Raw genomic sequence first — 10,892 nt, 5'->3', positions numbered from 1 at the left:
GAAAGAAAGAATTATTGAGAGAGAGAAAGAAAGAAAGAAAGAAAGAAAGAAAGAAAGAAAGAAAGAAAGAAAGAAAGAAAGACGGAAAGAAAAGAAAAGAAAAGAACAAAAGACAGAAAGAAAGAATTACTGAGAGAGAAAGAAAGACAGACAGAAAGAAAGAAAACAAAAGAAAGAAAGAAAGAAAGAAAGAAAGAAAAAAGATTTATTGAGAAAGAAAGAGAACAAAAGAGAACAAAATGAAGAAAGAAAGAATTATTGAGAAAGAAGAAAAAATCTTTCTGTAAAAATCTTTCAAAAAACTTTTTGTATTTTGTAACTTCACTATTTAAATATCATGAGATAAAGACAACAACTCACTCAGAGTTTATATCATACACAAGCATACCACACAGAGCATGTGTAAAGATATGTATAGTGTACAGAGCCCTGACCCCAACACTGTTTTTATTGTTTTTTTCCTTCTTCTTTTAATTCTATTTCTTAAAACTGTAACTAATCTTTGGCAACATAAATGTCCTAACTTGTTGTGCCACTAAAGTTTCTTAACACTTAATGGCTTGGACAGTAAACTTTCACAGTACCATAAGATGCTTTAGATAAAAACGTCCGCTAAATGCTGAGAATGTAAAATAAATCAGAATTGAAGTTATAAAGAGGTTTCGTCCTGGATTGTAACTTAAACCCAGGACTGAATGAATACAGTTCATCACCTCGTCCCGTCATCACAATACTTCAAAACTAAACGTACTGTACAGAAAACACCTCACTCAGCTCTACATGTGCTTTCTCATGTACCGCTATACGCTGCTGGTTTGTTTACATGATCGCCCCTCTTTAAATGCTGCCGTTTTGTTTTCTGTTAGTTTCACACGGATCGTCGCGTCATTAGTACGAGAAAACGTACATGCTAAAATAACAGTGAGAATAAATACTTATAAAGCACCGAGTCGCTGATCGTCTGTTTCAGAACTAAACGTGTGACCAGTGTGTAGAAATCCAGCAGAAGTGATTCAGCGCGGCGTTTATTGACCACGACTTGTCGGCCGCTCTTGAGTCAATATGACAGGGTGAAAGGTTATCGCTGAATGAGACAGTCTGGCGCACACAGACATTCTGATCACTGTAGAAATGTAACGCAGTCGTTTTTAAATATGACTCAGCAATCACATCCGGATCTGTTCACATGAATCAGCGATTATTAGTTCAGACTGTTTAAAATCACTGTAATTTCACTCAATTATTTAAAACATTTTCTTTATTTCTTTTTCATTTGCGGTGGGTCTGGTTTTACCGGGAAACACCGGGCGCAAGGCAGGAATTAACCGGTCAGGCTGCCAACCTGCACCATCCTCAGACATAGCCAATGGCAGACTGTGATTCAAACCCGAATCTCAACGGTGGTGATAATAGATGGCTAATAGACTGCTAATATAAACAATACAGATGTACTTATAACAGACTAGTGAATTATTAAAATGTGCTAAAACAAACTAAAAAGAGACAAAGAAAGAAAGAAAGAAAATGAGAGAAAAAAAGAATGGAATAAAAAAGGAAGAAGGGAAGAAAGAATTATTAAGGAAGAAAGAAAAAATAAAGAAAGAAAGAAAAATAAAGAAAGAAAGAAAGAAAGAAAGAAAGAAAGAAAGAAAGAAAGAAAGAAAAAGAAAGAGAAGTAAAGAAGAGAATAAAGAAGAAAAAATAACAAGAAAGAATGAAAGAAAAAAAACAAGCAGGAAATAAAAAAAGAATTGTTGAGAGAGAGAGAAAGAAGGAAAGAAAGAAAATATTATTAAACAATAAGAAAGAAAGAAAGAAAGAAAGAAAGAAAGAAAGAAAGAAAGAAAGAAAGAAAGAAAGAAAGAAAAAAAAGAAAGAAAGGAAGAAGAAAAAATAATAAGAAAGAAAAAGAAAACAAGTAGGAAATAAAGAAAGAATTATTGAGAACGTCAACTCACCTAAAGTTTATATCATACACAAGTGTACCACACACAGCATGTGTAGATAGATAGATACTTTATTAATCCCGAAGGAAATTATATGTGTAGATATACGTATAGCGTACAGAGCCCTGACCCCAACACTCATGACCTTGTGCACAAAGTGAGGAACTCCAGTGGTCTGCAAAGAGCTCTGACTTCAACCCAACTAACTCTTTTGGGACGAATTGGAACATTGATTGTGAGCCAGGGCTTTGAGCTATTGAGGGGGGCGATAACTGGCAACCTTCTGATTTCTCATCCGGTATCTTAATCACTGAGCCGCCACCACAACAGATCCATTCAACTTCACATCCATTTGAGCTGGACCTTAATAATGTTGTTTTGACTGAATGAGCACAAATTCCCACAGATACTTTCCAAGATCTTTTGGTGATCAGATGAAAAGTTCCGGACACATTTATAGGAAATTAAAATCTGTTAGTCTGGTGTTTAGGATTGTTGTTTCATTGCAGGATTTAGCTAAAACATGATGGATGCAAACTTTTCCCTCTTCAATAAACCTGTTTTATTAGATTTTAAATCTTTAATTATTGTGATTTAAATAAAAGAAGTAAAGAATTATAAACAGCGTCTCGTGTTTTACAGAATTATTAAATAACAGAACCTTTTATTCAGTAGCAGTTTTGGTGTTTTTAACCGAATTATCCTGTCTGGAGTTTCCACATCTGGAAACTCCAGTAGCACTTTGCGGGAAGGGGCGTGGCTAATCTCAATTTGGGCGTGCCTGGGGGTGGAAATGTGGGCGGGGCAATAATGAACACGCATAAACAGCAGCTCGGTGCTCCAGGTTTACAGTAGCAAAAGAAACTCTGAGATCAGAAGAAGAACTTAAACTTCTCAAACCTCTGAAACGAAACAGAACAGAAACGATGAAGGCGCTAAGCGTGCTGTGTGCTGTTAGCATCATCGTGGGCTGCGTGTGCGTGGTACACAGCGTGGCCGTACCATTCCCGGCGTCTGGGGTGAGATTTTATTTATCAATCACTAAAAAAAAAATCTTAGTCTTTATTACTTATAATAAAAGCAGATTTTTTTCTGTGTAGCTCATTTTTTGTAAGATATTTTATTTTGATTTCTTTATTATTATTATTTGTGTTATTTCTTTTCTTTATTCTTTATATTTTTTCTAATTTATTTTATCATTTTTTAAATGTAATTTAAATCCAACTTTATTTAAAATAATAATTAAATGTAGTTTTTTTTAGTTTGGTTAACTAATTAATTTATTTAAATTCAAAAATGTAAAATGTGAAAAATGAAACATAGTTTTTTCTTCATTTCTTTATTTTATTTTTATTTTTTTTGTAATTTATTTTATTTTTTTATTACATTTTAATCTAAATTTATTTGAAATAATAATTAAATGTAGTTTTTTTATTTTGTTTAATGAATTAATTTATTTTAATTTTGAAATTAAAAATGTAAAAATGTAAAAAAAAAAATTTTCTTTATTTTTTTTCTTTATTCTTTTAATTTTTATATTTTTTATTTATTTTATTATTTTTTTAAATTTAATTTAAATCTAACTTTATTTAAAATAATTTAATGTATTTTTTAGTTTAACTAATTAATTTATTTTAATTTTAAAATTTAAAATGTAAAAGTGTAAATGTATTTTTTTTTTTCATTTTTTTATTCATTTTATTATTTAATTTTTAAACTTAAATATTATTTTATTTAAAATACTTACAATATAGTTTTTAAATTTAATTTGTGTGTAAATTTTTGTAATAGTTAATAAATAAATAAATAATGTTACTTGTTGCTTGCGATCTTCAGGTTGATCTTCAGGTTGATCTTGATGAACCGGTGGAGACTGAAGCTCCTCAGGAACATGAACAGTTCTGGACTGAAACATCAGCGGTGGAGACGAATCCTGAGGTCTGTACCGTCCTGTTCTCTCACTCATCCTCTAAAAGGACTTTATTAGTTTTATCGTCTCTGTTCACTAAAGCGGGACAGAAATCAGACTGAAGTGACGAGTTACTGAAGGTTCTGCTCTTTTCTTTTAGGTTCTGTTCAGGACGAAGAGACAGAGTCACCTCTCGCTCTGCAGGTACTGCTGCAACTGCTGCAAGAATAAAGGATGCGGCTTCTGCTGCAGGTTCTAATCCCGAGGACCTTCAACATTCCCACACTGATGGGAGGCTCACTGATGGACTTTAATTTATTTATTCTCCTGGACTCACGATCATCTGATCTGATGAACGGAACCCACGAACGACCTGTTAACAAACGACAGGAAGAACTGTTCCTGTAAAAAAGCTAAATCTAGGTTCTAGTGACCCAAATTAGCTTAGCAAATACCTTGTTTTGAACCTCTGAGAAGCTCTGAGAAGTTAGCTTGATATAGTAGCTACACAATTAGCTTTACACCTCTGAAAACCTGTGAAAATTAGCTTGATAGGGTAGCTACAGAATTAGCTTTACACCTCTGAACACTTCTAAAAGGTTAGCTTGATGGATTAGCTACAGAATTAGCTTTACACCTCTGAAAACTTCTGAGAAGTTAGCTTGATAAAGTAGCTACAGAATTAACGTTACACCTTTGAAAACCTCTGAGAAGTTAGCTTGCTAGAGTAGCTAAACAATTAGCTTTACATCTCTAAAAAGCTCTGAAGAGTTAGCTTGACAGGGTAGCTACAGAATTAGCTTTACAGCTTTGAAAACCCCTAAGAAGTTAGCTTGCTAGAGTAGCTACAGGATTAGCTTTACACCTTTGAAAACCCCTAAGAAGTTAGCTTGCTAGAGTAGCTACAGGATTAGCTTTACACCTCCACATAATGTCTGCGGGAATCTCAGGATCGAAAAGGCTTTGTGAAAATAGATACCACTAGCTGTTAGCTTTAGCATCAAACACATTTCCCATTTGATCATTTGACGTCACCACAGTTGTTTACCTGATCTACCATCTAGCTACTAAGCTAACTTAGCTAGCTAATGAACATCATGAAGCTGCTACTCGAAAGTTAGACTCAGCTCTGCTTTTACAAGCTGTCTGTGTTAGCGAATGCTGCTAAATTAGCATAATCTGTATTTAAAACTATATGCTATGAGAGGTTAACACTGATTGGCTGATTACTGTTCATGATAAACCAGCTTTTGTTGATAAATGTAAATAAATAAAGTTTAGCTTTGCTACATGATTGTTGTAGTTAGCGGCGTTATATATATATGCTATATTTTTATGTACAGTTGCTTTGTAGTATTTTGTACGGATTTTAAATCATTTGTTTGTAAATAAACACGTTTCTTACAAGTTTGAAACTATTGTTGTGTGTTTGTTCTGTCACGCACACACACACCCCCAGCACACATGCAGCCACGCGCCGCTTCTTTTCACCTGCCAGGAACGGGGTGAACAGAGAGTATCACACTGCTATCTGTGATTAGCTTAATTAGAGCATGGTCATGCTGGAACAGTCGAACTAGCCCTATTTATCTGATGTACTACTATTACTCTTATAGAGCTGTGCACAGCTGGAGGTGTTGCACTGAAGCATGGGCTCTAGGGACCTGGGTTCAAATCGTGCTTCCTGTCACAGCGTGTGAAGATGTTTTGTATGTTCTCTCTGGGTACACTGGTTCCCCCTGTGTTTCAAAAATATAAAGGAGGTGCATTCTTTTATCCTTTTATCACCGATCCATCCTGGTCAGGGTCGTGGTTGGTCAGATTCATCTGGCGATATGGTCCTGGGTTCGATCCCCAGGTGGGGCAGTCCGGGTCCTTTCTGTGCAAAGTTTGCATGTTCTCCCTGTGTCTGCGTGGGTTTCCTCCGGGAGCTCCGGTTTCCTCCCACAGTACAAAGACGTGCAGTCAGGTTAATTGGAGACACTGAATTACCCTATAGGTGAATGTGTGTGTGTGTGTGTGTGTGTGTGTCTGCCCTGCGATGGACTGGCGCCCCGTTCAGTGTGTTACTGTGTGCCTTGTGCCCATTGAAAGGCTGGGATAGGCTCCAGCACCCCCCCTGTGACCCTGATTGAATAAGCGGTTAAGAAAGTAAGTTAGTGAGTGATTTTAAGGAAGGACCTTTCCTGTTCCAGCATGATAATCTCTATAAAGACATGAAGAAAAGCTTAATTTCAGATCCCTGACCTCCACCCTAGAAATGCTCTTTTGACTAAATGGGCACAAATTCCCACAGACATACCTCAAAGTACAGCCAAAGAGTGGCTGTCAAAACTAAAAAAAAAAAAGGATCACACATTGGTCAGTATTGTCATAAATATAACGCTGCTCTGTATTTGTAATGCAGGATGAGCAGTATGATGTACGTGAACTGACCGCACGTCTCATCAGCAGCGCTTTTGATGCTTTTTAATCTGACCAGCCCTGGAGGCGGAGACGGATCACATCATCACGCCGGTCAGGAGTCCGGACGTGGCGTTTGCTGTTTTGGATGCAGCGCAGGAGCCGATATCACACCTCGAGAGCGAGGACCACTGCGAGGCTGGAATATGCATATGAGTCTCAGGTTTTAATGGCTTTCCGTGAGAGCACTCGACTGTTTTCTTACACTCGCAGCCTCTTCATCTGTCGGCGTTTATAATTTGCATTTAAATAAGCGCCGAGGTAAAGCTGAAAAGCCGCCTGGCGCGCGCCGATTCTTCCAAAATTCCGCAGGACGGCGGGAGCGGTGGAGAAACCTGCACTAACTGGAGTCATTAGTACGAATTAGCTGAAGGATTGATCGTGTTCTGATTTTGATCACGTGCTCGTAGATGCTGGCAGACGCTCGATTGTTTTACATTCATGCGTTTGCATTTATTTATTTGATTGAATCAGATGCATCGAAGCGCCGAAGTAAAAATATACAGCAGCTCGAAAAAAATCCTTTACTTTACACCACCAGCTGTACAAATTACAGGCACAAGTTCCCACAGACATACCTCAAAGTCTTGTGAGAAGCCTTCTCAGAAGAGCAGCTGTTGATCATTAAAACCACCTCCTTGTTTCTACACTCACTGTCCATTTTATCAGCTCCACTTACTACATAGAAGCACTTTGTAGTTCTACAATTACTGACTGTAGTCCGCCTCTGCTAAATGCTGAAAATGTAAATGTAATACTATTATTAAATCAGTAATTAAAAGGCGCATCCCAATACTTTTGGCCATATAGTCTAAATCTGAAGCATCCAGTGAACATTTAAGAACCGTAACCGCAGAGCTAGCATCGTTTATGTTTCAGGTCTTTAGGGTCTCTTGGCTGACACAGTCATGCTGGAACAGGAAAGGACCTTCCCTAAACTGTTGCTGCAAAGTTGGAAGCATAGAAGTACCACCTGTTAGCAATTTTTCTGGCTGAAACATGTGAATTCTAGTCAGGTGCAGTCGAACTAGCCCTATTTATCTGTACTGTATCTGTATGTACTACTACTACTGTGTAGAGCTGTGCACAGGGGGCGCAGCTGGAGGTGTTGCACTGAAGCATGGGCTCTAGGGACCTGGGTTCAATCCGTGCTTCCTGTCACGGCATGTGAGAACTTGTGTGTGTTCTCTCTGGGTACACCTGGTACACCGGTTCCCCCTGTCTTCTAAAAATATGAAGAAGGTGCATTATTTTATCCTAGACTAGCATCTCTGAAAGGTGGGCAGTTGTTGGTTGCTTCTTTATCACAAGCCAGCAGTGGATTCCTACAGACGGCCGTATCTGATTAGATTATTAATTTATTAGTATTAATATTAGATTATTAATATTATTATTAAATCAGCAATAAGAAGGTGTGTCCCAATACTGTTGGCCATATAGTCTAAATCTGAAGCGTCCAGCGAACATTTAAGAACCGTAACCGCAGAGCTAGCATCGTTTTAATCCATAATTAGACCTCTTTATTATTAACGCTCTGGTTTTATTTTCCCGTCACCGTGGCTCCGTCTCATTCCTCCGGTCCCTTTTAAAAAGCAAGACACATCGGGCGATGATTCGTAACGCTTGGCGGCGCGGCTCATCCCGCCGTTCCTCAGAAATGCACCCAGAGGCCGCTGGGCTCCCGGCCTCCCGCTGCTTTTTATCGCGTTTAATATTCCCAACTCCATTTGAAGTTCCTCTCGCTCGCATCCAGCAGCTCGGGCCTGTACACATGCTGCACCGAACCGGAGCGCCGGCGCGTCGGAGGGTTTCGACTCACGCAGCCTGACCGTATTCAGACGCTGTGATCAAAAAGCGGCCGCGTTCGGTCCGCGTCCATCAATTTCATTTGTATGCTAAGTCTGATCCGCGTTTCGGCGAGTGGAAGTTTCTTTTTCAGAGTTTAATTCAGCGACTAACTGAGTCGGGATCTGACAGAAATGTATTTTTCTTATCTTTTCTCTTTTTATCTACTTTTTGCTGACCTACACTTGAAAAGCTCTTTATTTTTTATTTTATGCTGGTTTGGGGATTTTCACGTTCTGTGACTGAAAAATAGGAACACATACACAACATCCAAAAGTATTCGGACACCCGACCAGCTTGTTTACATTTTCGGCATTTAGCAGACGCTTTTATCTAAAGCGACTTACAGTTCTGTGACAGTATACTGTCTAAGCAATTGAGGGCTAAGGGCCTTGCTCGAGGGCCCAACAGTGGCAACCTGGCAGTGGTGGGGCTTGAACCAGCGATCTTTCGATTACTAGTCCAGTAGTACTACAACCACTAGGCTACAACCAGGTTGTTCCACCTTGTAGATGTAAAGTCAGAGACGATCGCTCATCTATTGCTGCTGTTTGAGTCGGTCATCTTCTAGACCTTCATCAGTGGTCACAGGACGCTTCCCATGGGGTGCTGTTGGCTGGATATTTTTGGTTGGTGGACTATTTTCAGTCCAGCAGTGACAGTGAGGTGTTTAAAAACTCCAGCAGCGCTGCTGTGTCTGATCCACTCATACCAGCACAACACACACTAACACACCACCACCATGTCAGTGTCACTGCAGTGCTGAGAATCATCCACCACCTAAATAATACCTGCTCTGTGGTGGCCCTGTGGGGGTCCTAACCATTGAAGAACAGGGTGAAAGGGGGGTAACAAAACATGCAGAGAAACAGATGGACTACAGTCAGTAATTGTAGAACTACAAAGTGCTTCTATATGGTAAGTGGAGCTGATAAAATGGACAGTGAGTGTAGAAACAAGGAGGTGGTTTTAATGTTATGGCTGATCAGTGTATATGTGTGTATATATAGGTTCTCTCTCTCTCTCTATACATATGTGTGTGTGTGTGTGTGTGTGTGTGTGTGTGTGTGTGTGTGTGTCTGTGTGTGTATATATGTATAAGTAGGCTCTATATATAGCAGTGTTGTTGGGATTTTTAAAATCCTGTTTAAACCTACTGGTTTTGCTGTAGAGCTTTTATGTTTTATTAGATTTTTATGGACACTTTCGGATCACATGACACTATATAATGCAATTTAAAATGCCAGGACAGCAGTGGAATACTTGTCCCTTCCAAGTGTATGTAAACTTTTGCCTGAATCACCAGCTGTACCAGTGTGATCTTCCCAGTTACACTTCTGTACACCTACAGATTTCACATGCAGCATTGTGGACTGGATGAAACCACAATATCGCACCCGTTTTCACATATACAGCACGTCTCCTCCTCATGCATAATTTCGCACGCAGCGCCTGGCGTACGCACATAAATCATGGCGCCTGGTATTTCCAACATCACCCACAGGAGGATGGCACGTTCGCATCGCCCTTATTGCACACGGCGGAGATACATGCATCATGTTCTGCTCCGGATGAGTCGGGGGACCTTATTTTTCCTCGGAGGAGTCCAAAATCTTACGGAGCGCGGCTTTATCTCGTCAACACAGTGGACCCGAGGCGTGACCTGTCTGTCAGGAACGCACGGGGCATTAAGGATAGCGCTGACCCCCTCACCCCGGGATGCATATCGCGCCCAACTAAAATAAATCATCAAGTTAGGAGAACATTCTCAATGGCACAGCAGCAGTTTCCACATTAAAATCCAGGAATAACCTGCTTACAGCGCTAGCATACGATTTTTATTCGATTTGGGCTCCTAATTTCCTGCCATTAGGGATTTTTCTGGGGTTTTTAAGGTCCATGCCACAACACTGTAACATTATTAGGATCTGGATGAAAATTACTCATTTTGAAACACAAATCTTCAACCTCCACCATGCTTCACAGTCGGAATTAGGATTCAGTATTTGTATGCAGCGCCTGGAGTCATTTAATGATATTATGCACCGTAGAGGGAGAAATACACGATCCTGAGTGCATAGGAGGTGCAGTGGGATGTTCCGCTGTCGAGGTTCAAATCTCGAGTCTGCTACCAGCAGGCTGGGCTCCCCTAGCAGGCACAAAACTGGCCACTAGTCTTAGAAAAATAGGGGGCGCTGTGTAGGGACCCTAGTTAGGACCCTTGTTTGGTAGCCGGGGTCAGAGATCATACGACGCCCCTGAAGCCGAGAGGTTTAAGAGTCTTGCTCAAGGACCGTACAGTGGCTGCATGGCAAAGCATGGATTCAAACCCATAACCTTCCGATTGATACCTTAAAGCTCTACCCACTAGGCAACCAGTGTCCTTTATAAGTTAATCGTGGTGCAACTGGTAGACTCAGAGCTACCCAGCAACATTAGTGCACCCTGAAATGTTTTGCATGTTCTTTCTCTGTCTGTGTAGGTGTTCTCAAGGTACTCTGGTTTCCTCGCAACTTCCATAACATGCAGTAGGTGGATTGACTTCTCTAAATTGCTCCTACATGTTGCCACACAACGGCACCTTATCCTGAAAGCCTACCTGTACATCTCGCAGTTTTCTGAAGGTGACAGAGCCACCAGACCCTGACCGAAATAAACCTGTTGGTTTTTATGTTCTCACATGATGATTTAAACACATTCAGACCAAATTCTGTGAATAATTCATGTAA

General features: G+C 39.7%; 1 protein-coding gene across 1 annotated transcript; it reads left to right on the top strand.

Moving 5' to 3' along the window:
* Positions 1–2,809: 2,809 nt before the first annotated feature.
* Positions 2,810–5,270, top strand: hamp (hepcidin antimicrobial peptide). Its single transcript, XM_062985610.1, has 3 exons — positions 2,810–2,965; positions 3,783–3,884; positions 4,016–5,270. Exons 1-3 carry the CDS (start codon positions 2,873–2,875, stop codon positions 4,112–4,114), a joined length of 294 nt encoding a protein of 97 aa, XP_062841680.1. The 5' UTR covers positions 2,810–2,872; the 3' UTR covers positions 4,115–5,270.
* The last annotated feature ends 5,622 nt before the right edge of the window (positions 5,271–10,892 follow it).

Source organism: Trichomycterus rosablanca, chromosome 23, assembly GCF_030014385.1.
Source record: "Trichomycterus rosablanca isolate fTriRos1 chromosome 23, fTriRos1.hap1, whole genome shotgun sequence".
Lineage (NCBI taxonomy): Eukaryota > Metazoa > Chordata > Actinopteri > Siluriformes > Trichomycteridae > Trichomycterus > Trichomycterus rosablanca.
The sequence above is the reverse complement of the archived record's forward strand: the minus strand, read 5'-3'. Positions and strand labels throughout refer to the sequence as shown.

Excerpts from the sequence above, each read along its gene's own strand:
- hamp (XM_062985610.1), top strand. The coding sequence starts at position 2,873 with ATGAAGGCGCTAAGCGTGCTGTGTGCTGTTAGCATCATCGTGGGCTGC. Across the intron at positions 2,966-3,782 it reads TACCATTCCCGGCGTCTGGG|GTTGATCTTCAGGTTGATCT; the intron begins GTGAGATTTTAT and ends TGCGATCTTCAG. Across the intron at positions 3,885-4,015 it reads CGGTGGAGACGAATCCTGAG|GTTCTGTTCAGGACGAAGAG; the intron begins GTCTGTACCGTC and ends CTTTTCTTTTAG.